This window comes from Nelumbo nucifera, chromosome 2 (genome assembly GCF_055504915.1).
Source record: "Nelumbo nucifera cultivar China Antique chromosome 2, China Antique-T2T, whole genome shotgun sequence".
Taxonomy (NCBI): domain Eukaryota; kingdom Viridiplantae; phylum Streptophyta; class Magnoliopsida; order Proteales; family Nelumbonaceae; genus Nelumbo; species Nelumbo nucifera.
The window spans coordinates 58,834,343-58,861,487 of record NC_142650.1 but is presented as its reverse complement, the minus strand read 5'-3'; the positions used below and the strand labels follow the sequence as shown (position 1 = coordinate 58,861,487).

Genomic DNA, 27,145 nt, shown 5'->3' with positions numbered 1-27,145 from the left:
TATATATAAGTTAAAAAAAGTAATTACTTTTTTCCTTATTTTTTAAAAATGAAGAGAAATCGACTAATTTTGAATACGATCCTATTTCCATACGATTTGAATCCAATTTGTGATCTTCAAGTCCACTTGGATTTTGGATCAAATTTAGATTTCCCCTTTTGTTAACCGATTCAAAGTTCGACCCATTTTATAGTCCTAGGTGTAATGGGCAAGGGAAATAAATGATCATGTATTGGGCCTATCATAGCATCTGAGCTTTTGGATAAGTCACAAATTAAAGGGAAAGGGATGTTTTCAACTTTTCATTGTATGACATGTGAAGAAACACTTTGCAATAGAGGGGTTTGGAGAGAGAGAGAGGTTAAGGCTGTACTTGTTTTCCGTGTCGACGTAAAAGTACATCGATTGAATTTAACATCAATCAGTTTAAATAAGTGAACTATTGTATGTTTGAAAAGTGTGATTATTGATATAAATATTTACATCAATTTTATCGATGCTGTGATTAGATCAATTATCGATGTAAAACTCACTGTGAGTGGACTCCATCCAAATGAGTGAAGCTTTATGTTTACCACATCAAAACAAGACAAAACTGCTTTTAAATTAGAAAATAACTATAAAGAGAATAACTCAAAATTTTGCAAGACATCTACCAAGTAAGCCGGAATTTCTTCTCTCAACCCCCCCACCCACCCACCAAAAAAAAACAAATAAAAGAAAAAGGAAAAAATTAAAAAAATAAAAACACTTGTTGATTGTATATATTAGCGTTACATGGACTTCTTGCGAGCAAAGCGCTGCAGAGACTTTGGGAGCTCAGCTTCCTCACTTATTCTCTGCTTCTTTGATGGTTGCTGTTCTACCTTCATTGCCTGTTCCAAGAAAGGCCTCTTGGCTCTTACAATACCCTCCTGCTTCTTCTTCTCCCTTTTACTTGGTTTGTTTCTGCCCTTCGTTTTCTTCTTCATGGGAAGGCTCTTAACAGCAGCAATGGCAGCTTCCATCTCAGCTTCTCTCTCCTGCGATGTTGGCTTTTCTTTCTTCCTCGATGGTCTCACAGTACCTATCTTTGAGGGGTCCAGCATGATTGTTTCAGGTGGAAGCTTATCAAGAAGAGAGTGCACCTCCTTCTCTCCACGCTGTTTAGGTGTTTCATATGGATTTGCCACCCAAGAATCAAAGTTTGGCTCCCCAGATCCTGGGACAAGAATAGAAGATACACCCATGGAGTGCCCAAGACCCAAAATATCCTCATAAGGTCGGAACAACACATCCCCAACCTGATAACCTTTCACCATTGAGTGGTTCATGTATTGTCCATAATCCTGAGCTCCAGAGTTATCTTTCCATATCTGAACAAAGGAACCATTTCCAATAGCAAGCAGTCCTTTCTGACTAAAATTCATGGTCTTTGCATGGCCGGGATAGGTGTGAAGAACCTCAAATTTCCTCAAATCCCACAGCTTGATCTTCCTCTCCATGCCTGCCGTAGCCATAAGATTACCTCCAGGGTGGAATGCAATTGCTGAGATGGGACCATGATGACAGAGCATCTTGACAAGGGGAGCAGAACTGGTGGGCTTCCACATGGTTACCTTGCCACCAGAATGACCCAGACCCGTCACTGCATTGAAGGGATTAACCTGCATTACATGGCAACGACCAAGACCAGTCCTATAATTGCCCACCATCTGCCCTGTAGTAACATCCTGATAATGAAGCTGCCCAAATTTGTTTATAGATGCCAAAAGGAAATGGTTTTTCAGAAATTGGAGCTTTACTGCTGCACCATGTTCCTGAAAGACATTTGGAATGTTAGGTCCTAATCATACATTTGCAGCAACAATTGAGACATTGAGGGAAAAAATAATCCTTCGAGAACTACCATGGCTCGTTTACATATGTCAGATAACCCCAAAATCCTAGGAAAGATAAAACAGATTCAGCCAATCCTCACAACCCATGAAACAGTGATTAACCATTACTAGCATAAAATGAGAAATAGTACTACGATTGCTTAATTGTTTGATGGCCCACTTTCTTTTCAAAGGATGACTAAGGTATACGGGTATGCCATGTATACTATATGTGCCAGGAAGATCAACTACATTTACCACATGGATGCAACACAACAAAGAAAAGAAAAGAAAAGAAAAGATCTGCTTGTCTGACAACTAACCCATTTAACTAGATTTTTTATGGTACATAACCCATTTAACTAGATTATGGAGAGACTTTGGGACACAAGACTAAATGAACCTCTACAGTGCCCAAAAGGACTCAACGCAATTTATTTGGCGGCAGAATGCTAACCTTAAGACAGTGCAATTCTATACCATTTCTGTCATATATATATGGATACCTGTCAAAGAAAAGAGTACCGGTTAAAACATATAGATAGTGATAGTCATTGCCCTGATTTACAAAGTGATAAACAATGCCATCAATAATGAAGGTAATGGAATATGCTCTACTGTTTGCTTAGTACATGAAGTATATATAACAGATTAAATTGGAACAACTTTCCCACTCTCTAGCTGTAAAACAAGCCAATCACATATTCACCAAAAGCTTATCTTCGTCTCATCTAAATTCGTAACCAGTTGAAAATATGTAATCATTACTAACCAACTTGGATAAAAATGAGATCTTCAGAGAATAAAAAAAAGGTATCATGGAACCAGGAGGAAAAGTGCCATTCTGCAGTTGATGTGAGATTGATTAACCTGTATGACCTTTCCTGCTAGAGAGTTAAAAAGGGTTTTCCAAATTGTTCTACCACGGAACATCCCTAGTGGTGTTGCACTGAGGCAAGTATCAAAATGGATAAAGGAAAAAAAGGAATGTTTTAACATTTGTAGATACTAACAAATGTTTTGTTATGGTTCAGGACCCTTTTTAACATCCCAAAAGATGCATGCTCAAGAAACAGCAACAATGTACCTTCTGTGAAATATATACATAGAACAACAAAGTCAAAATGTGCATTCTCTTTCATGACTGACTTCTATGAAGATTATGCAAAGCACTAAGATGGTTACAGGAAACTTCCAACTACTTGTAAGAATTTATATTAATCTGAATCAAGATAGCCGCTACCTAATGTTGGTTGCATCTTCCCAAGATGCGGATTGCAGAGGACACTGTAACTGTCCATGTCCAATCCACGGCATTGGTTTTTTTCTCCTTGATTGGTAAGAGGTCAAGTAGTTTTATTCATGCTTGAGAATAGAATGAATGATACATGATATAGTAGTGCCTGTGACTCAGATTGGTCAAGAAATATAATATAATCAAATCAAGGCCCTTTGGCTCCTCTCCCTTCATTTAACTCCCCATCTTAAGAAAAATTGCTTAATGGATTACAAGATTAAGCCCCCCACAGCAGCTAAGTACAGCTGACTCCCTTGCCAGCTTTTCAGCTACAGAATTGACTGATCTGAGTCATCTGCCAGAATACCCAATTGAAAGATGCATCGAGTCTACCAGCCAAAAGTTTTACTTCCCTGATATTGTGTCTGTATCTCCATGGTCCAAGTGTATTACCAATCCATGGCAATGTTTATGGACCTATTTTCAGTTTGGAACAAGATTCATAAGTTTTCAACAAGGCCATACACTATACCTTGAGTTCCAGAATGGATTATAGTGAACAATACCAATCACATTGTTTAAACACTTCTACTTCAAAAATCTGGGTCAGATCCCTCACATGTTAAGTAAGAACCCCTGAATGGAGGCCAAATATGTATTGATATTCTGTTGACATGCATATAGCCTCTTGAGTGTTACATATGAAAGATAATGCATAGCCATATAATGTAAAACATTTGTCCATTATTAGCAATAGGACATCTTACTTTTTCTGGGCCACTGCAAAAAATAGCTCATTGTGCAAGAACACAACATCACGTACTGTTTCCCTAACCTGAGTACAAGGACAAGGAACTGTAAGCTTCTGTGTCAAAGTTGTTTGATAAAATCTATGCTGCCAGAAAAACATGATACTGGAAGAGCTTTGACCAATCAAAACCACCATGAATTTCTCATTGATTACCACTTTTATGATGATACCAGTTGATTGGTTACAAGTTTTTCCAGATCATGTCTTTCCAATATCATAGCCGAAGGCAAATTAAAAGAATAACAAAGATGTAATAAGCAGTGCCCTCAAAGAATAAGAAAATTTCCATTTTTGCTCAATTTATTTTATCTTCACAAATTTATGAGGATCTAGATAAGTCTTTTTTGAGGACACACTGATCTTCTCTCCCCACCAACCAACAGATAAATTTGAAAATAAAGAAAAATTACAAGTGCAATTTATAAGCTTGCAAATATGGAAAAGAAGAAAGGCAGAGATTAAGATCATGCTAGTGCATTAAAGAATTTCACATCATGTTACAAACACAATTTGTAACACCAAAATTAAGAAAAAAAGGTTAGGAGAACCGAGAAGCTACCGCACAGTTGGATCTTGTGGCTGTAGTGAGATCGACCTAGGACCCCTTGTTTTCCCAGAGCCTTGTTTCATGTTTTGTGGCTTTAGGAGCTATAATACATTTTTTTTAGTTGATTGGCTTTCTCTGTTTACTGTTTTTTTGTAGTTTGGCGTGATTGAAATCAATGGAAGATTCTAGAACTGAACACAAGTCGAGGGAGAGGTAAGCAAATCTCTGGGAAGAATCGGAGAGGTACCTGGTACCCAAATCACCATAGTTAAGCTTGATGGAACAAATACCTTGAATGGGCCCAATCTGCTCATATGGCCATTGGTGGAAGAGATAAATTAGGGTACATAACTGGTACAACATAAAAGCCAGAAACTTCGGATTCTTCCCAAAAAAAATTACTTGACGCTAGCCACTTCCAACCCATTACAAGGTTCAAAATATCAATACCCTTTTTTTTTTACTTTTTTATTTGTTTTTTTCAAAACTGGTTCAGGGGGGCCGGTTTAGGGCTCCTCCACCCCCTGAACCAGTCAGACCCCCGATACACCCACTGTAGGGGCGTATCGGAGAGGTCCCGGAATGATACGTATCGGCCGATACGTAGGGGTGTCAACGGTATTCAAAAATCCGATTTCGAATTTGATATTCGACATAATCGAATCGAATTCGAATAATTCGAATGTCTAATCGGTCAAATTCGGATATCCTATTCTTACCGAATAGTTAATCGGATTCAAATTCGGATATGACCTAATTCGATTCGATAAATATCTGAACTCGACCGATTATTTAATTCTTATATATAATATTTTATATATTTATATATAATAATTAAGCTATATAAATAATTTATATATTTTTATATTTTATATCAATAAAATATTTATTTTATATATTTATTAATTATCTAAAATAATTAATTAATCGAATTCGAATCGAATCGAATATTCGAATATTTAATCGAATTTGAATTCGGATATTAATTTTCAATATCCGTCGGATATTGAAACAAATTTGAATATCGGAGTATCTAATCGGATTCGGATTCAGATATTGCTTGATCCGATTCGAATTCGATCCGTTTACCCCCCTATCGATAAGTATCGATACTTTGAACCTTGACCCATTAGTCTAGTGGCAAGCGTCTACAAGATAATTGCTAAGGTCCTACCATTGAGGATAAAAGCAATACTCCCCTCTCATTAGATAGTTTCAAGGAGCATTTGCTCAAGGAAGACAAATAATTGATCAAATCCTGCTAGCTAATGAATGTGAGAGGAAATAAAGACATCTAGAAAGGAAGGATTTGTGTGCAAATTGGACTTGGAAAAGGCCTACAACATGGTAGACTGGAAATTACTATTAGAAGTATTGCAACAATGGGGGTTTGGGGAGGGATGGTGCAATTGGATGTTTGGTTGTCTACGGTCTTGTCATTTCTTTGTCCTTGTTAATGGTGTGGTGAAAGACATCTTCCCAGCTTGTAGAGGGTTAAGGCAAGGTGATCCCGTCTCACCTTTCCATTTTACTTTAGTGTGGTGTCTTTAGTAGACTCCTCTCCAAGGTAGATAAAGAATATGATTTCAGGGGTTGGAGAGTGAGTAGAGGCAATGTTCCAATTAATCATCTCCAATTTGCAAACAATATCATAATATTCTGTGATGGGGGAGACGTTAAGAGGCTGACGAGATTGAAAGATCTGATTAAGAAGTTTTAAAAAGTATCAAATATGAAAATCAACATAGATAAGAGTTGCATAACAGGGATTAATATGGAGGAGAATGTCCAAGATTTGGTAGTGAATTGCTTAGAATATCATATCACCATGTGGCCTTTTACCTATCTAGGGCTACCTCTAGATGCAAACCCTAAGGAAAGCAATTTTTGGAACCCAGCTATAGAAAGATGTAAAAATAGATTGGCCGCTTGGAAGAGAAGTTTCTCTCTTTGGGAGGTAGGATTACTCTGATAAGATCAACTTTGGCTAACCTACCCAACTACTTCCTCTCCATTTTTAAGATTCCACCAAGGGAAGAAAAGAAATTGGAAAAATTATGGGGGATTTCCTTTCGGAGCCAGGAGAGACTAGGAAAGACCACATAATAAGCTGGGAGATGATCGCTTCCATATGATAGACCCTAGAACCATCCCAATTATGAATCGGGACAATCAAGCCTAACTACTTGAGATCTATAATTACCTAAAATAATAACTTAAAAATTTTTTATATTATAATCTTAATAAAGATGACAGTAAAATAGTAATCTGTTTATATTGTTGATAAAACAAATGTTTTTTAACCAAAATTATCTTATAATACTACCTATGGAATTTACTCTTTTGGACATGAAACCTAACAAATATTACAAGAAAACTAGGAAGCCTTTATAGATTTGTAACTATATAATCAATTTGGGTCTGAATCAGTTAGGAACAGCAAGAACCAGTCCCAACCCAACTATTAATTGGGACAAAACCATAGAACCAGAATCCATATAACTGGTTCATTCAGCTCAATTATATCAGGCAGACCTGACCCATTAACAGCTCTAGCAATCACCCAGAGAATAGTTTGACAGGTTTAAACAAGCTTTGGTTTGATTTGGCTTTATGCAAACACAATCAAATCAAACCCTCTTTATGAAGAGGAGAGGTTCCTTATTTATGTAGATGACATCAATTTTACAAGGAATGATTCGACTAAGATTGATGGATTGAAGAAGTTTCTTCATTAGGAATTTAAAATTAAGAATCTTGGGAAGCTCCGATATTTATTGGGGATTAAGATGGCTAGGCTTAGACATGGAACCTCTTAAGGTTCTTAATTTTAGTGAAGTTTGATCCGAGGTTGTATTGTGACAATCAGGTTGTCATTCATATTGCACATAATCCTTTTCAACATGGTAGGACCAAGCACATTAAGGTTGATCAACACTTCATTAAAGTAAAGGTATCTTTTAGTGAAGTTTGTTTGTCATATGTTAGATCTAGTATGCAGTTGGCTGACATCTTTACTAGAGGAATTGCTAAAAACAAGCTGGGACACGCTGATAAAAAAAAAAAAAGAAAAGCTAAAACGTGACTTAAGCAAGTTGGGAATGATATATATTTTATGTTTTTATATTCTTTAGTATCAATGATTTGTTCTCTTTTGTATTATTGGAGTAGCCAGGGGTATATTGGTCTATGTACATACTTTTAATACCATGTAAGGGGATTACTGCATATCTTTTAGCACCCGTTTTCTTCTATTCTTCTCTTCTATTGTCTTGCTCTTCTTATCTTAATTTTTTTTTTTGATAAATAACAGAAACTTTTATCAAGAAGAGAAAGAGAATAAGATACAAGAGGAGGGAGGGGTAAAATCTCTTAACCCTCCCAAAAAGTACACTTCAAATTACAACATTGCCCAGAAAAGGTCGACTCTTCCCACCCCTTGTTTGGCCAGTGAATCTGCCAAAGAATTGGCACTCCTCTTGGTCCACTGAAACTTGATTTCCATGTTTTGCGAGAACTGTTTAACTTTCTTTTTCTCATTTGAGTATTTCCACAAACTGAACTCTTCCTTCTGTAGCCAACTAATAACCAGCTTAGAATCACCTTCCACCATCAGTTTTTTGATATTGCTCTCTTGAGCTCTTTTTACCCCTTCCAAGACAGCCAATATTTCAGCTCTTAGAGAATCCCCCCATCCAATACAACCAGAATACATGGCAAGAATCCGACCTTCTTCATCCCTGAAAACTCCTATACATGAAGGGCCTGGATTTCTTTCATTGCTACCATTAAAGTTCAATTTAGTGAACCTCATAGCTGGAGGAGACCAAACTGGGTTAGGGGCAGTTTTTAATGGAGCTGACCATGCCACTCCCTTCCAATTCCTAATAATATCTCCTGCTAAGTAGTCTTCAAAGGGTTTCATAGTCTTAACACAATGAGCCACCCTAATAGAAATTAAATCAATGATGGCATCCTTGTTTCTTTCTTTTTCATGGAAGTACTTCGATTCCTTTCCTCCCAAACTGTCCAACAGATAGCTGCTCTTACGCATCTCCACAGAATTTTACCTTTCCTCTCTAACCCCCTAACTGAAGTAGAAATGAACAAGCTTTGCACATTTGGAGGGGAGATCCACCTGCAACCAAAAAGAGAGAAAAAACAACACCAGATCTCTGAAACTAAGGGGCAAGAAATCAATAAGTGATAACAGCTCTCACCATTCTCCTTACACAGGATGCACCAGTGCAGGGATAAACACCAATTAGGCCTTTTTCTTTGAAGTAAATCACAAGTGTTACACTTTTCTAGGAAGGCTTCCCAACAAAAAACACCAATTCTGGGAGGGATCGGCCTACCCAAAACTTCAAAGACTGGGAAAGGGTGTCCAAAGACAGGTGGGGTATGAGTCAACTCTTTGAAAAAGGAAGAGCAAGAGAAAACACCCGTAGGAGAAGGGACCCAAATCCTAACTATCCCTCCTAGAGAGATCAATAAACCACCTCTTCCAGGATTTTGAGCATATCAAAAATAGTGTTCAATTCAAAATCTCTAAGAGCCCTTCTAAAACCCTTAGAGGGGAATAGCTCTAAAACCCTTACCAGAACAAAGGTCATACCCGATGAAAGAAAGGAATGAAGGAAGAATGGCATGAATAGATTTCCAAAGAGAAGCTCTTGTAGCCCTGGATGATACTCCAGTATCCCAACCATCCGCCGTTTGCCCATGAACACTTAAAACTATTTGAGCTCACAATTTATCCCTTTCCATTATCAATCTCCAAAGCCATTTCCCCAGTAAAGCTTCATTCTTTTTCTGTAAATTACCCAATCCAAGCCTACCATCACTTTTGGCTTTGGTAACTATATCCCACCTAACTCTTTGATCCCTTTCCCCTCCCCTGGTTCCCATAGAAAATCCCTCATTAACTTTTCCAAAGCCCCACATACTCCCTCAGGAATTTTGGACACAGACAAAAACTAAACAGGTAGATTAGCCAAAGTTGACTTAATCAAAGTTATCCCGCCACCTAGAGAGAGGTAGTTTTTCTTCCAAGAGGTTAACCTCTTTGTGAATCTATCAATCACTAGGTTCCAAAAACTCATTTACTCGGGTTATCCCTAGTGGAAGCCCCAAATAGCTCAATGGCCACTGAGCAATCACACAGTCCAAAATTTGGGCCCTTTCCTCCACTTTTGTATCACTCAAATTGATGCCAATCACAAACTTTTATCAAAATTAACTTTGAGGTTAGTCATTTATTCAAACACAATTTATTACTAGCTTTAAATTACTAACCCACTTAACCTCATCCCCGCACAAAAAAGAATTGTATCATCCACAAATTGTAAATGGATTATTGGGACCCTATTCCTCCCTATTCTCCAACCTTTCACCAAGCTCCTAGAATTTGCCCTATTAATAAGCCTCCCCAAGACTCAGTGTTTTAAAAGCGCAAGGCGCAGGGGCCATTTTGCTCCTGAGGCACAAGGCGAGGCATGCGCCTTTTTTAGGCAACGTGCACAAGTTAAAAAAAAAGCTAAAAATTCAAAAAAAAAATCAAAAAATTATAAAACATAATATTGATAAATATATAAACTTAAGCTTTAAAAAACCTATTATCTAAAATTAAAATACATAAACATAATATGCAAAGCATATTCAAATGAGAATTTAAAAATGAAATCAAACATATAAAACATTTTCAAGCATATAAAACCCACAATCTCTTTTTCTCTCAATTGCATCAAGTAGCTAATGTGACATATTACATTCCTAATTCTATGAGCCGCCTTTGTGCCACACCCCTAAAGACAAGCCCAAACAAATCCATGTTAGGGTCTTAAATTCTTAGTTTTCACACAAAAAATAATAATTTTATAGTCTTAATTGCTTTTAAGAAGATATATCATTACGATGAATGAATGGACAACATTACCAAATAGGGGGTTCTCGAAGCTCCGCCCAGCCGCCAGACTCAAAAAAAAGAAAAAGCGACAAATTTTCAAAATGCGCACGCCTGGGCTAAGGCACAAGGCGCACTAGGTGTGCGCCTTTTAAATGGTTTGTGCCTAGGACCTAGGCTAGGCGCCTACCCTAAAATGCGCCTTGCCTGTGCGCCTAGGCCAGGACTTCAACAGCCAAGGTAAATAGGAAAGGAGAAAGGGGGTCCCCTTGCTTGATACATCTAGTAGCCGGGAAGTGTTCTACCACCTTACCATTCACCAAAGTGGAATAATGGCAATTTGAAGTGGTCCACAAAAGCCCCTTCAATCTCACTCTGATGAGTTAAGGTTATACCATCAACCACAAGCTTAGAGATTAAATTCTTCTTCCTCCTACCATTAGCTATAGCATGAAAAATTTTTGTATTCTTGTCTCATTCCTTCACCCACTTATGTCTAGACTTTTGCCTCCAGCTGATTTCTTCTTTGAATAAGATATCCTCCAAGTTTTTCCCCAACTCCCACCTTAACTATTTATCCCTTCCCTAAAAGAACCCAATTCTTCCTTTGCATCTAATTCCTCAATCTAGTTAATCATCTAATGTTGTCTTTCTTCTAACCTCCCAAAATGAAGAATATTCCATTCCTTGATTTTAGTTTTCAACTCTTTTAACTTCCAATGGAATTTCATACCTTCCCAATTGACCCTTGGGTTACTTCCTAACCATTTCTTAAAGTCTAAGTGGTACAGCCACATATTCTCAAATTTGGAAGGGGTAGGTCCCCTATTTCCAAACTCAAACTTACTTATCAATATTGGCCAATGATTAGAGGTGACTCTAGGTAATGTCCTTGACACCAAATCTCCCGAATGTTCTTCCCAATCAGCAGTTAAAAGAAATCTATCTAATTTTGAACAACTTGGTTCAACTTGGACATTAGACTAGGTGAAACTATAATGTAACAGATTCAGTTCCTTGTGCACAAAAGTATTGATAAACTCGTTGAATTTTCCCATACTTGTGGTATTTCTCTACCGCACATTATTACACCTCAATGAATCTAATTACATGTCCCCTCCTATACACCAAGGACCTTCCCACAACTCATTCCTCTGCTTGTGGCCATTAGGGCCATAAACATTAGTTAAGACCCATTCAAGCACATCAGCCACCCGTTTGAATTTGACAAAAACTGAAATCATCCAACTAATTCTTCGACTCCCTCCACAACCTCATCCTTCCACAATGTTACTATCCCTCCTAAGGATCCCCAAGAGGGGCTCATTGCCCATCCATAGTTGTCAAGGTGTCGCCTAGGCGACTAGGCGCTCGCCCAAACGCCTTGACTTTTAGCAACTAGGCGTCCACCTAGGCAACAAAAATGAAAAGGTGGTGCCTTTTATTATATGCTATACATCGATTATACTTTGTTTTAATGTTTAAATATTGAAATTTAAAAGATCAAAGGGTTTTGAGAAAAGAAAAAGAAAGAGAGAAAGAATAGAATAATAAAGTTCTTTTTTTTCTATTCTCTTTTGAACATAATGAAATTAATATATGTAAAAGATTTTTATCTTTTAGATGTGATTATTTGCCACATTTTTAGAGGAAATTTAATGTTCTTAATAAAAGAGAATTGCTATTTTTTCAATTAACATACATGCTGAATGGTATATAAAACTAGGAAACTAGCCAAAAGTCAGTTTTTATATTATAAAGGCGCCTAGGCAAGTCCTAAGAAAAGAAAACCCAGATATACTACTAATTAAGGAATCTAAGCTCAGGACCTTTGACAATGGGTGGGCGGCTAGGCGACTAGGCACCCCAGTGTCACCCAGAATCGCCTAGATGCCTTTAAAACTATGTGCCCAGCTAAGACCATTTGCTCTCCACACACTTATATCTCACCCATTGTCAAAGGTCATGATCTTAACTCCTAAATTAGTAGTATATCTGGGTTTTCTTTTCTTAGGACCCCCTTTATTAAATCTCTCTTTCTTACATTTATCAAGCCTCTCACTATCTTCATTTCTCCAACTTAACATGCCCCCTACCCCCTGATCCTTCTACTACTACCTTCCTCCTTTCCTTCCCCTACCCTTTCTTTCACTGAATTCTTTGTCCCCCCTCCAGATCCAACTTTAACCTCTCGGCTTCACTTGACTTTCTTTTTCTCATCTTCCCTTCCTCTTTTTATTCTTCAAGTACGCTTTTAAGTCATTTGGGTTTTTTTTTATTTTACAGCCTAACTTTACTACAAATTCAGCCAATGATTCTTCTTTTCCTTCTTTTTCAAACTTCTCTTTTTCCTCTTCTCTAGGCCCTTCACTCATCTTTCCAGACTCCACCCCATCTCCAGCTACTTTATTCCCACTTTCCTTCCTCCCATTTTCCTTCTCCTTCTCTAATTCAGCTCTTGTCACCTCATTGATCTCTTCAACTATGAGGTTCCACACTCTCTCCCCTCCCTCCTCTCCCTCCTGTGTCTCAGCTACACCACCTTCTCTATCGACTTCCAGCCCATGGGCAAGCGACAGGGAAGCAATTCTGGAATCTGGGAGACAAACATCAGGAATAGAGAAAGGATTAGTACCAAAACCCAAAATCACAAATGTACCTGGATCTGAGTTTGAGAGAGGCTCAACTGGCTAGGTTTCACAATTCATCTCCAGAATAGAGTTTTACAAGTAGCTTCCTAAAATCAATTTACACTCAAAATTACTTCCATTGCTCTGTCGTTCATCCCCGCCTGTAGTGTCCTTTGTGAAGTTTGGTGATCAACCGCTAACTTCTCACAGGTACCCTGCCCACTGCTCAAATTCTGACTTGATAATCCTCTACCCAATGTTCAGTTTTCCCCCCTTATCATCCAAGATGCACTTGGCTTCATTTAACATTCCACACTCAGCAGAAGATCTTAGAACAGAGGTAACATCTTCATGTTCCTCAGAGGATAGAATGGATGTACTAAACGTGTCTTCCACCTCCTCTTTTTCCTCTGTATCCTCCCCCAAGCTATCGCTCTGTCTCCGACCCTGGTTCAAAGTGGTCATCTGAGGAATTGCAGTTTACCCATCCATTGTCCTCTCTAAAATCTCCTCTCTCCTAACCGTAGAATATCTTGGATTTGGGCGATCTTCTCCCATTGGACCCATTCTACCCTGGTCCCTTCTTTGGATTTAGCGACTAGACGTCTAGAACCCACTGGAAAATTTGCTTCAAAGATTTTTGTTTACCTAGGCTTTTTCGATCTCCACACCATTGCAGTTCTTATGGAGAAGATGATAGATTGCCACTATTGTTTCCCATCACACCCAATGAGGCCCAACTTCTTCATCTAATATTTTTTTTCCTTGTTCTTGTTTTCTATCATTGATTTGTAAAATCCTAGTGTTAGAACACTCGTGGGAGAGGGTACCAAAAATTCGAATTACAATAGGGGCTTCACCAAGGCTCAACATTTGGCCCTTGTTTGTTTGTGCTACTCGTAGAAGAATTGACTAAGCATATGCAAGATCAGATCTCAGGAATTCAGGCCATGGGTGAGGCTGTCTCACTCCCTAGGTGCTTCTTTGAACTCTTCTCATTCAATTGGGTGCCTAGGAGTGCTAATATGTTGGCAGACTCTTTAGCTAGAGGTGGGGTTGGAGAGAAGTTTCAGAATGGGGGGGGTGCCCAGGGTCAGGCTGTAATTTGTAAAAGCTGTATGTTGTCTCTTCTGTTTTCTGTTTCAGAATGGGGATGCCCACACCACCTGTCTTTTTGGGCAGTATGGTGGCTTCTTTCAATGAAATATTTTCTGTTTCATCAAAAATTGAAAAAAAAAAATGCCGATGTTATAGAATACATCTAGAAGACCAGTATATACCAGTATGCTAGGCATGTGCATAAATGTATCTATATCTGGATATCATAGGCGAAAGGTATCAACCATAGTTACTATAAGCATTATATAACTCTTTTGGCAAACTACTATCGATGGTGAATCTCTGTATTGTTTTCCATATTGCATGATTTATGTCAGATCAACCACTGTGTTCCCACAGCTCTTTCCAAATTGGAAGGGGTTCAGGAGCTGTACACTTTTACCTATATTACCAAGGTATTTACTCAACTTTACAGGAAGAGATCAAACCTGGAATTCTTTTATTAGGGCCATGTTTTTCATGTCCATGATTGCCAGATGACCTTTCCGTCCTGCAACAGCCATGTAGCGGCCACTCAAAGTATAGTCCAGTGTGTATGGACCAAGTTCTGCACATCATAAACCCCAAAAAAAAGTGATGTATATAAATTCAAATTTTTAATACAATTTTAAATGGGAGAGAATAACTAAATAGATTTAGAATATCAAAAACCTTATTAAATAATAACAACTTCATAGTTAAAAATAAATTATTCTTATTTATCAAAAAAAATAAATCATTCTCCTTATATACAAAAGAAACAGAAAACTCAAAGGCTGTGTTTGGATTGGGCAGAAATGGAAAATGTGGAAAGGAAAAAACATTGCTAAGTTTAGTATTTTCCACATTCCACCTTTGGCTTTGAGTGGAATGGAAACTGAAATTAGCAGATTTCAATGTTATTTTCCTCCACTTTAGCAGATTCTGGAATGCATAGTGAAGGTGTTAATAACTCCATATTACCAACCTGCAATTCCAGTTCAACCCAATCCACAATCCAAATACAGCCTCAAAGTATATGAGACCTCCAATATTCAGGGAAGGTGAAAAAAACAGATGACAACGATAATGAATAAAACACAATATTTTTTTGGTATTGAATAACACGCCTTGTGCCCCCCATAGGGGCCGTAATTCATTTTTTCACAGGCACAGTACAGCACTTTTCAGCAACAATAACTCTTCTCCAAAAGATGGTGGGAGTCAATAGCGGGGCTCGAAACCACATCTCTTCTGGAAAATAAAGGAGACGTGAAAGATTTTGTTCAGTATTAGGAAATACTATCTTGGACTGGATATTGGTGCTATCAGAATTTGACAATTTTCAGAGAGAATCATTTGGATCAGATTTTGGTCTACTTGGGAGTTGTCAGGGGGCTCATCATGATTTTTTTTCCTTTGACATTGCTTTTGTGTATTCTCATTACAACACAGATCAAAAAATAACAAAATAGTAAAGAAGAAACACTTGAAAGTCAAGAATCGGGGTAGGTTAAAAACTTAGAACACAAAGGATTAAAAAGATCAATAAAATTCAGACTCAGGTGTAAGTCATTAAGGAATTGTGCATAATCTACACTAGCAGAACTTACCCTACTTTTCTATTCAATAGGGGTGCAACCTGGGTGAGCTCAGGTTGGAAATTTTTTGAAATTTGAATGAACCCAACCCAACCCAAGCATTATACAGTGTATATTCTTTGAATCAGATACCTGACTTGCACCCCTACTATTCAAACATTTTACATGGTATTGATCTTGGTTCACAAAATCTCAAGGTCCAGCCTATGGAGAAGTTGGTTAGCAGTGGCTAATACTTCCACCAGGAAGGACAGACATGGGGTTGAATGGATGCCACCAGGGGAGGAGTTTATCAAGCTGAACTTTGATGGAAGTAGCCGATGAAATCCAGGACCTTCAGGCATAGGAGAAGTGCTGAGAAACAAAGATAGTAACGTGATATCTTTGTACTCAGATCCTGCAGGTGTGGGAGAGACTCTTTAAGGGCCGAATTACTGGCTGCTGTACAAGGAATCCAGCTTGCAAGTCAGCTAGGCATGCAGCATCTGATTATTGATGGGGACTCCCAGGTGATAGTGGATTGGCTGAAGGATCCATACACTGTGATTTGGGGTTTTAGAGATCTTCTCAAAAAGGTTAAATGGTTAACAAGGAATATGACAATCAGAGTTCAGTGGGTAGGCAGATCAGCAAACTCATTGGCTGATTCACTTGCAAAACAAGGGGTTTCCCGGGATACTTTATTTTGGGGTTCAGTGTAATTTCTTTTGTACTTATAATTCTGTAATTAGCTTTAAAGGAAGGTCGCATCTCGTGCCTTTCCGTGGGTTGCATGTAATTCTTATTTGCTGATTTAATAAAATTTCACTCATTTATCAAAAAAAAAATAATCTCAAGGTCCAGCCTTGAATCATTAAGATTTTCAATGTTGTAAAACAAGCATTTGAAGAGGTCATACGAAGACTTGACTGGTGATTCAGGTTTACGGTGAAGGTTTAGATTGTGGATTTCTTTGTTTGTGCAGTTGGGCCTGGTGGATGTGTTCAGTCTTTCCTTGATTAGGTTTCTTCGTGTTTTTGGTGGGTATTGATGGGTTTGAGATGAGGAGTATTGGATGCAGTTTTGTGAGGGTGAAGGATTTTGCTATCTTCTCTCAAGTGGTTTCTTGTCACCTTTCTTGTAATCTTCTTTTTTCTTTTAATAATATTTGTATTTTACTATCAAAAAAATCACTCAGCACACATAGCATAAGCTGTGAAAAGTGAAAACTCATATAAACTCCAATCATTCATCTCTTCAACATTTTTGCACTTTACGAGTAGTTGTAGACACTATGGGGGTGGCCAATCCTACTAGAACTAGGGAAAACAAAAATTACGGAATTACCATTATCACAAGAAAACTCAATAAACCCTAAACCACTTGACTAATGACCTCTTACTAGACAAATCAAACCTTTACACTAGACTCACAGATAGCACATAAAATGGCAAAAATACCTCTACTATCTAAAAAAATAATACATAGAATATCAAATTCCATATGAGACCACTTAGTTTCCACATTAAGAGTACTCTCACCCATAGTTGTCAAGGCAACGCCCATGCAACAAGGTGCCCTTGGAGGCTGGCCTCACCTAATCACCAAGCAGTTTTGTATATTGTGTTATAAAATACTTTTATTCTTAATTTTTTTAGATTATAATTATAAAATACACATTATTAAAATTGATAAAAAATAAACATAATTAAACTAAAATATTCATTTTGTGTGTTTATATGCTAGTTTCTTTTTATTATTTTCTTATTTGCTAGGGCTTAATCAACACAGACATGGCTAACTGCAGTATTGAACCCTCAAAGGCTTCAAAACCTGAACCAATAAGTAAGGAAGAACTTAAAATTTTTTCTAATCAACACATTCTTCTTCCACCTTTTCTTTTCTTCCTTTACTATAATAAAAATGGGAGTTCAGCTCCTATTTTTTTGAATTTTCTTTTCTTTCTTTCTTTTTTTTGAAGCAGAATAAGTTGATTTTCTATACTTTAACATGAAGTTAATAGTTTTCTTACGAAAATTATGGATAATTATTAAGGAAATATGGCTATGGAACCTAGGGAACTAACCTAGGATATATGTCTTTACTTAAAAAAAAAAAAAAAATCCATTGCGTAGGCACGTGACAAGGTGACAAAGCGCCCCCTGTCACCTAGCCTCAACTTGGTACCTTGAAACTATGCTCTCACCCAGTCAGATATCTATTCCACTAACATAAAAAATAGAGGCAATGAAAGGAAAATATATGAACAAATGTAATAAATTACTTAATGGTCAAGTCATCCTTCATATACAGGAAGCATATATGCCGCACACATAAAGGAAAATGTTGACATCAACCTGGTAAGACTAGATCAAATGCCTTCCTTGAGCTCAAAATATCTACTTCACGGACAATTGCTTCCTGTTTGATCCTCCATGTCTTCTCTATGCCTTCAGCCTCCAAATAGCCTTCCACACTTGGCATAAGCCACTGAACATATTCACAATTAGTTAACTCCAAGATAATTCATATAGTAGAAACATATCAAGGTTGAAATAGAAGAATGAAAGAGACATTCTAGTTCTAGCAAAAATAATGAAATTGAGCCAAGGTAAATACTACGCATTGTATTTTGGCAGCCAGTAAAATTTCCTCTTTCTTGAAAGCCAAACTGCAGTGCTCTTAATTGGTAATATAGATTTTTCATGCTCAACCAAATCACCTAGTGAGTTCAATCAAAACCTCAACCTGCTTGTGCTTTTCTTCAAATATCCTAGCATTTCTCTCACACACCAGTCCCCATAAGACTGCTTTGCAAAACAGATTTTGCGTTAGTGCTGAACCATTCATCACCTCTGCTAATTTGCTTTAAACCAATCTGCCACTTCAAGAGGTGCCACCCAATCTTTCCAACTAGAAAAAAGAAATGTTGCCACACCCATGAAGCAAAGGAGCAGTGTAAAAGGAGATGGTAGGTATTTTCCCCATTCTTCAGGCAAAGGGCACAAACACGAGGGTAAAGAGACCAATTACAAAAAAACTTGGGATATGTTACTGAAGTGATATGTTGCAGTCAGCCAAAAGTGTAATGTTTCCATTACAAAAACAAAATAGTAAAACTACTTGTTTTGATTGCACTTGTCATGGTTGCTGCACTCCACTATACACCAAATAATTTGCTTCTATTAAATGAATATCACCACCCTATGGAAATACCACATATCTCCTATTAATGACTATCATAGCAATAGAATGATCACTATGTTATCTAATCAACAGAAACCTGTCTTAGTGGTTCTAAAAAGTTCCAGGTGCATAAATAGGAAAGGGATACATAGGCAAAAAAAAGCGTGGGATAACCATTTGACCCTTAAGCTTTTAGGAATAAAAAAAACAAGAAAAGCATATACAACTAGCACCTTTTCAGCCTTGGCAGCAGCTTTTGCAGATTTCCCATATAACTTTTCTCTAACAGCAAGTTGACCTTTCAGCTTCTTATCTTGTAAAACCTACAAACATGTAGAGATTGCAATGTATTAATGATACCAAATATGGTAACCATGAAACAGAAAACACCATGGGTATCATCAGAAATAGCATACCTCCAAATTAGCACCATCACCTCGGAGATACTTCTTTACTTTCAAATCTAACTCATTGGAAATATCCTGAACAATAATTGTTATTGGAAATTTCAATTAGTGGGTATAAAATAGAAGAAAACAGGCAAATTTTATCAATAGCTACACAAAAGGTCCATATTTAAGTTGTTAGTACAATAAATTTATCAATAACAAGTTATTAGGCACTGCTAAAGAAGCTATTATGTTTTATAACAGATAGATAATTATAGAATTTTATTATGGTTTCTTTAACCACCTTACAACTAGTCACTGCCTAATAACTGTTTATGAACATATTTTTACATCAACCCAAGCTGAAAATAAATATCTTCACCTTTTCACAGATAGGTAACAATAGAATTTTATTATGCTTTCTTTAACCACCTTACAACTGTTTATGAATCATCTACCACAACTATATTTTGAAGACCAACAAATTATGATCCTTTCTGAACCCTAGTTAGATTGGACTGGATGCTTCCCGAGTAACAATGTTACATGTTAAAAAGACTTAACATGTTTTTTTACATAGTTAATTAGCATGTTTCCGACAAGATTTATTTCTACCAATAAATATCAGTATTGTCAATGAGATCATCACAGTGCCCCACATGCACATCTCAGCGTGCATTGGGAACATCTCCCGTACTTGTCATCGGGAGAAGTTCCCAATACACGGTTGGGATGTGCTGTAGAGCATTGTGGGGCGCCCCCTGTGGGGCACTGGTGTGAATTTATTGCCAATGCAGTGAGGCAATGATTAGTCATTTGGCTTTCCTAGGCAATGCGGTTAGGCACTGACTGGTTGACTAAAAAAATATGTTCTATCAAGATATTTGCAATATCAAATAAGTATATACAAACTACAGATATGTATAACAAACAGTAGTTTAAGAGTACAAGGGCCTTTTAAGTTTTAACACCGATGGTACAAAAGCACAAGGCAAGGTGCACACCTTTTCAAAGAAAGGTGCAACTTTTTTTAAACTTCAAAAAATAAATAAATATCAATAATAAATTAGAATGCAAACCTGAACCTAAAAAGAAACCAAAATATTTAAAAAAAAAAAAAAATATTGGAACAAATTAAAATACATAAGTATATAACATATAAAACATATCATCATCATCCCTTATCCCAATCCCCAACTATATGGGATCGGCTACATGAATCCTGTTTCACCATTCCGTTCTGTTTAATGGGGTCAGCCACATTTTCAATGTGGAAGTAAAAGTAAGCACACGCGGATCATAGAAAAGTTCTTCAAGCACTCAATGGTCCGTGTATGTGAGACTTTTAAGGTGTTTGTTTGTCTCTTAGCAGTGTTACTTCAAGTAGCTAGTGTGATGTTAAACATCTGGAATTCCTAACCCTAGGAAATCCTTGAGGCAAGCCCAAATAAGTCCATGTGGGGTTTTGGGCAGCACCTCCAACCTAAAATTTTAGCCAGTATATACAAAGGAATCATTTTGTTGCATTCAGATGTTCAAGTTGGATGATGTTCCCTTGAGCCCTCAACCTCTTGGGATTTCAATTTTGAACCCAACAAAAGGTCTTAGAACCACCATCTAACCAGAAATAATTTTTACAGATATGAAGGGAAATATCTTACCTCTTCAACTAGAGGCATATTTTTGTCAGAAGTCCCATTTTCTTGTTCCACCCCCATCTTGATTCTTCACCGTTTTAGAATGCAAACACTGCAGTATATTCAGATAATAGAACATCAGAAATCAATCAAAAATAATAATAATAATAATAATAACAATAGAACATCAGATATCCATACTGCCATGTATGCTTTGCAATGCATTGAGCTGGTAACCTACAAGGACTACATAGGTGCTGAGTGACCAGCGAGGTCCACTGCTCTGGATCACCTCGGTGTTTATTTTGGGGGGAAAAACTATGTTAAGTGGGAAAAAAAAGGAAGCAGAACAACCTAACTGACTTTCTAATGCTCTGCATTCACTATTGGCTCTTGCGTAACACAGTTGCAAACTAAAATTATTGAATAAACAAAATCAAAGATTCAAAGTTAAAAGGGATACGTAACAAAAATTAAATAGTATGCAAATTAGTGTAATAAATCACAAATTTTTCCTCTAAAAACAAATCGTTTCTTTGAGGGATTTTTTCAAACAACAGATGGGTGCAAGTCTGATATAGTCAAGCCTTCACATAAATTGTATTCATATAAAAAATAATGAAAGTTACACAATCTCAAATATTTAAATGGAACAATAACTTATGCTAGATCCTAACAAAAAGCTATAGGCCTAAGCTACCAAAATGAATTAAGGAAGTTGGAAGACTAGAAATGGTGAAGAGGGATGGGATGGAGTTCGTGCAGGCAGGTCAGTGGAGGAGATCCTTGAAGATAGAAGCAAAAAATCTCCTGTTCGAAGAGATGAGAATCAAGGGGAAGGTAAGCCTGAAGGTAAGGGAAGCGAAAAAGGGTACAATATTGCTGGAAGGATTAGAAGTGATCGAGTGGCTAAGAGAGTTCATAGCTGGAGCCTGTTCAAAAGGTAAGCAGATAAACTGACAGGATTTTAGTACACTAGAAGGGAGAAGATATGTTGTTGAATGTAAGAGGAATAGAAAGAGGTTCTTCATAGCTTTGGCTGAATTTTTTGGTAAGGGACAAAGGCAACTGGTGTGTCTACCAGCAGGAAAACAGAACCAAGGTTGGGGGGAAGTTGACTGGTTGCTCAAAGAGTTCCTAGCTCAAAGAGTAGCAAATGAGAAAAAAGCCTCCATAAGGGAGGAGAAAGCATATCTCAGCAACAGCAGGGTAGAACAAGGGCCAGTGGTCATGGCAAAAACAAAAGGCCATTGCAGAATGGTGGGAGGTCTAGAGAGAGAGGAGTGGGATAGTAAGTTTGTGATACAAGCCAAGGAAAAGGTTAATGATTGGAGGAGGGTAGCTGACTTACTGGCAACCAGGTTGAAGTTGAAGAGTGTTTTCATAGTAACCCCCTTCGATAACTGTAAAGCCATCCTAGATCCAATAGAGAATGATTTGGAAATATCATCTATCAATGTTCAGGCTGAGTTCGGATCATTCACAGTCTTCAAATGGAATCCAACATCCAACTCCAAGGATTTTTTTGTCGAAGATGGTGTGGTGGTGCGTGTAATAGGCTTGCCATTCCATCTATGGAAACAAGAAATAGCAGAGTCTATAGCTGTGTTGTGTGGAGGAATCTTGAAAGGTGCTTTCTGGGGCGATCTCTATTCAGTAGCAATCCTGCTAAGTGGTGTGAAGCTAGAAGAAATTCCATGAAAAGTAGAGGTACGAACAGAGGGGAGCTTTGTCTCTGTGTGGTTAGCTTCCTCCATTGAAACAGGGCTGTGGAAGGAGGCTCATATGGTAGGAGGGGAGAAGGAGGAAGAAGAAGCACTACGTGGACTTGTGAGATTGGGTAATTCAAATGGGAAGGAATTTTCACTAAAAAGGGCCAACAAATTCTGGGAAGCCAAAAAGCTTTGGGGCAGTTGGAAGGTCAAACCTGGAGAAAGCAAGAAAAGGTTATGACAAATGGCAGATCCTTTGCGCAGGTGGTGTCAGGGGAAACAGACAAGAATTTTCTAGTGTCGAAAGGGAGAGGGCTGAACCAGCAACCTCAGACAGGGAAGGTTGCTGGTTCGACCATTAAAACAAGGGGGCGTGACTCTTTAAGTGGTCACGTGGGACGAAAAGAAGGGCCCAATCGAGTGGATCCCTTTTATGGTGGGCCAGAGAAGGCATCTCAAGTAAAGGCCTTAAAGTTGGGCTCCTATAGTCTTGAGCCCAAGGTCCATTACAAGACAGATGGGCCGAGGGACACGTTAAGTAAGCACGTGACTAGGAGGAGGGATGAGTTGATAGACAAGATAAAGCGTCTATCTTCTTCAACTCCGAACCCCTCCTCTCGATCGAACAGATCAGGCGCAAAAAAATCTCAAGACTCGCAGTCTCGAGGCTCTCTACAGTGGGTCCCATCCAACCTGGCGAACTGTCTCTCACCAAATAGGCGCAACCCGAGATACCTGAAGCCTAGTGATGAGAACAGAACAGGGCTTGAAGATTGGTTGAGTGAACAAAACAGCAATGACGATTCTGATAGAGACGAAACGCTAAGTCTTGGAAGTCTGTCTCCGAAAAGCAACAATGATTTTCTTGAAATAGAAAGTTTGCATACAGAGTTGTTGTTTTTAGAGGAAGAGACTAAAGAGGCAGGTGGCGGGAAGACTAGAACTGGTGAAGAAAATGGTTCTAAAGCTGTGAAAACTCCTCCTCCCTTCGTCGAGGGAGCTGACCCCGAGTCTAATGAATTACAGGATGTTGGTGGAGAGGGCCAAGAATCGGCCGTGAGGATGGATGCGGGTATTCCAGTGTCGGAAACACAGAGAAAGGTTTTCCAAGTGGGTAGGTCGTCAGGAAGTGATTCTTTCACCTTGTCTACTTCACAACCTTGTCCAAAAGGGGGAAAGACTTTAAAACCATTTGCCGCCTGTCAGCAAGTCATTTCCAGTGATTCTAGTCCTACCCCCGTTCTATCAGGTATGGGTGTCAATTCTGTTTTAGGTACTGACTTGTTTGTTATGCCTGTAACAGATATCCCATCTTCCCATCTAGGAGGTTCTGTTGCAAGAGAGAGGGTGATAGTGGAAGGAGGAGAGAGGGTGTTGGAAGGAAGTAGTAAGGGGGAGGCGAATAGAATTTGGGAGTTGATCTGTACAATGATGGAGGAACAAAATAAAAAGGAAGGACTCGTAGAAAGATGTTGTAGCCAAAATAAGTGTGAGAAGAGTAAAATTCTTTCTCAAACATTGGCTGGAAAGGATGGAGAAAAGAAAAAGGACGATTGTTGTATTGCGAAAGGGGGGAAAGAGGAATAAATAAGAAAAAAATATTTGAAGTGGAAAGGCTAATTTCAGACATTGAGGGGGATTTAGAATTCAGTGGTAGAGGGGATAGGAGGAAAGGCCTAAAATGAGGAGAATATGGCCTCTTATTGGGTTCCTTTGCTATTTTGTATCGATGAAAATTATTAGCTGGAATGTAAGAGGGTTAGGGAGTGCAAGGAAGAGAAGGGTGATCAAAGACCTACTCCGAAGGGAAAAACCTGATATTGTGCTGTTACAAGAATCCAAACTAATGGAATTTGATGGGAGATGGATGCGGAGTTTTTGGAGGTCTAGAGGTTTAGGTTGGAGCTCGTCTCCTTCTTGGGGAACCTCGGGGGGGATTGTAACACTGTGGAGGGAGGATGTGGTGGAAGTAGTGGAAGAATTGATAGGCAGATTCTCAGTTTCCATTAAGTGCAAGAATGTAGAAAATGGGTGTGTATGGGTCTTAACCAATGTTTATGGCCCTAATTCCTATTGAGAGAGGATTGAGATGTGGGAGGAACTATATGCAATCAAGGGGCTATGGGATGGTCCTTGGTGCCTGGGCGGGGATTTTAACGTCATTAGATTCTCTGATGAAACCAGTAATCCCCAACAGGTAATCTCAACAAGCATGAGGAAATTTAATGGTTTTATTGAAGATTGTGAACTGAAGGAAATACCTCTGCTGCAATCCAGTTACACTTGGTCCAACCTTCAGGAAACCCCTTTGTGCTCGAAGTTGGATAGATTCTTATTTAACCTTGCCTAGGAGAATAGTTTGGAAAACTTGGTTGCTAGGGCGTTACCCAGGGTCACCTCCGATCACTGTCCTATCCAAATAGGAACCGAGTCTTTTCCTATAGGACCCAAACCTTTTAGATTCAAAAATATGTGGCTTACCCATCCAGATTTTGTGAAAAAAGTGAAGGAGTGGTGGAGTGAGGAGGAGAGGGGGGTAAGATGGAAGGGAATCAAGTTCCATAAGAAATTAAAAAGGTTGAGAGCCAAAATAAAAGAGTGGAATGGAGATCAGTTTGGTAGAAATGAGGAGCAAAAATTGGGCCTAATCTCTCGAATAGAGAATTTGGATGTAAAGGAATCTCACAATGGGCTGACGGAGGAGGACAGAATGTTAAGGAGACAATTAAAAAAGGATTTGGAAGAAGTGTTATTGAGGGAAGAAATCAGTTGGAGACAAAAATCTAGACACAAGTGGATTAAGGAAGGCGATGGGAACACTAGATTCTTCCATGATTTGGCAAATGGGAGACGAAGAAAGAATTTTGTGACCAAGCTAGAGATAGGAGAGGAGGTGATTACCAACCAGGATGACATAGCCAGAAAATTTGTGGACCACTTCAAATCGATTTATAGAAGGCCTTTGAGTGAGAGAACAGTCATGGAAAGGGTGAATTGGCCAAGAATTGATGGAGTGGCAAGGTGGCTGGAAAGGAATTTCGAGGAAGAAGAGATTAAGAAAGTTGTCTTTCTAATGGATAGATCCAAGGCTCCGGGTCGAGATGGCTTTACAATGGGTTTTTATCAAGACTGTTGGGAGGTGTTGAAAGAGGATCTAGCTGAAGTCTTTAAGGAATTTGCAGACAATCACACTATAAGCCCTGGAATTAATGCCACCTTTTTGGCCTTGATACCTAAGAAGAATGACGCCAACCACCCAAAAGATTATAGGCCTATTAGTCTAGTGACAAGCATCTATAAAATTCTGGCTAAAGTGCTCTCATTGAAGATCAAAACAGTCCTCCCTACCATCATTAGTGAAACCCAGGGGGCTTTCATTCAAGGGCGACAAATAACATATCAGATCTTAATTGCGAATGAGTGTGTGGAGGAAATGAAAAGGTCTAGTAGGAAAGGATTCATTTGTAAATTGGATCTTGAAAAGGCCTATGATTTGGTGGACTGGGAGTTTCTATTAGAGGTTATGCGAAACGGTGGATTTGGGGACAAGTGGTGTAGTTGGATCTTTGGGTGTATCAGTACTTGTCACTACTCTATTCTAGTAAATGGTACGGTGAGGGACTTTTTTCCAACTTGCAGGGGTGTCAGGCAAGGGGATCCACTTTCACCCTTCCTTTTTACCTTAGTAGCTGATGTGATTAGTAAGATCATTACTAAGGCTGACAGCAAAGATGCCAATTAGGGGTTGGAGAATAGGGAGACACCAAGTCCCCGTCACCCACCTTCAGTTTGCAGACGACCTAATGACTTTTTGTGAAGGTCTTAGTGAAAAGGTAGCAAACCTAAAGGAGCTAATAAAAGGATTTGAAAGTGTCTCTAATTTGAGAATAAATCTGGAAAAGAGCTACATAGCAAGTATAAATTTGGAGGTAGGGGAGGTCGAGGCTATTGCAGAGTGTCTTGAGTGTTCCACCTCTGCTTGGCCTATGTCATATTTAGGGCTTCCTTTAGGGGCAAATCCTAGGGAGAGTAGATTTTGGACCCCAGTGTTAGAAAAGTTTGAGAAGAGATTAGTCTCATGGAAGAGGAACTATATCTCTTTAGGAGGGAAAATTACCCTAATAAGAACTACCTTGGCTAACTTACCTACCTATTATTTGTCTGTCTTTAGGATACCAGTTAGGGAAGCTAGGAAACTAGAGAAGTTGATGAGAGACTTCTTATGGGAGCCGGGACAAGAAAAAAAGGATCACTTGGTTAATTGGGAAATTGTGTGCAGAAGTAAAGAAGAGGGGGGTTTGGGAATTGGGAGGGTAACTAGAAAGAATCAAGCTCTGTTAGGGAAATGGTTGTGAAGATGGCCTTTGGAAAGAGAGAGATTGTGGCATGAGGTGGTGGGAAGCATTCATGGGAGGTCAGAGAATGGATGGGATGCTAGTGTATCGAGGCAAGCTAACCTAGCAGCACCTTGGAAGGCTATTCACAACACCCTTCCTCAATTCCTCAATTTTATCAGGTATGAAGTTTGTTCTGGCAACTCTATCCTTTTTTGGGAGGATATTTGGGTAGGAGACT

At 38.5% G+C, this 27,145-nt stretch overlaps 1 protein-coding gene across 2 annotated transcripts in view; it reads right to left on the bottom strand.

Annotated features, from left to right (window-relative positions):
• Positions 1 to 717: 717 nt before the first annotated feature.
• LOC148802255 (putative U3 small nucleolar RNA-associated protein 7) overlaps positions 718 to 27,145 on the bottom strand; it is a 29,437-nt gene continuing 3,009 nt past the window's right edge. The window contains exons 2-9 of one of the 2 annotated variants that reach the window (XM_088898913.1): positions 20,883 to 20,970; positions 19,249 to 19,314; positions 19,066 to 19,155; positions 18,004 to 18,136; positions 14,537 to 14,655; positions 3,864 to 3,931; positions 2,317 to 2,365; positions 718 to 1,799 (exon numbers count right to left, since the gene is read on the bottom strand). In XM_088898913.1, coding sequence (XP_088755039.1) covers positions 774 to 1,799; positions 2,317 to 2,365; positions 3,864 to 3,931; positions 14,537 to 14,655; positions 18,004 to 18,136; positions 19,066 to 19,155; positions 19,249 to 19,314; positions 20,883 to 20,939 — 1,608 coding nt within the window. In that variant the 5' untranslated portion in view covers positions 20,940 to 20,970 and the 3' untranslated portion in view covers positions 718 to 773. The remainder of the gene's footprint in view (positions 1,800 to 2,316; positions 2,366 to 3,863; positions 3,932 to 14,536; positions 14,656 to 18,003; positions 18,137 to 19,065; positions 19,156 to 19,248; positions 19,315 to 20,882; positions 20,971 to 27,145) is intronic. The other variant, XM_088898912.1, reaches the window with a different exon arrangement.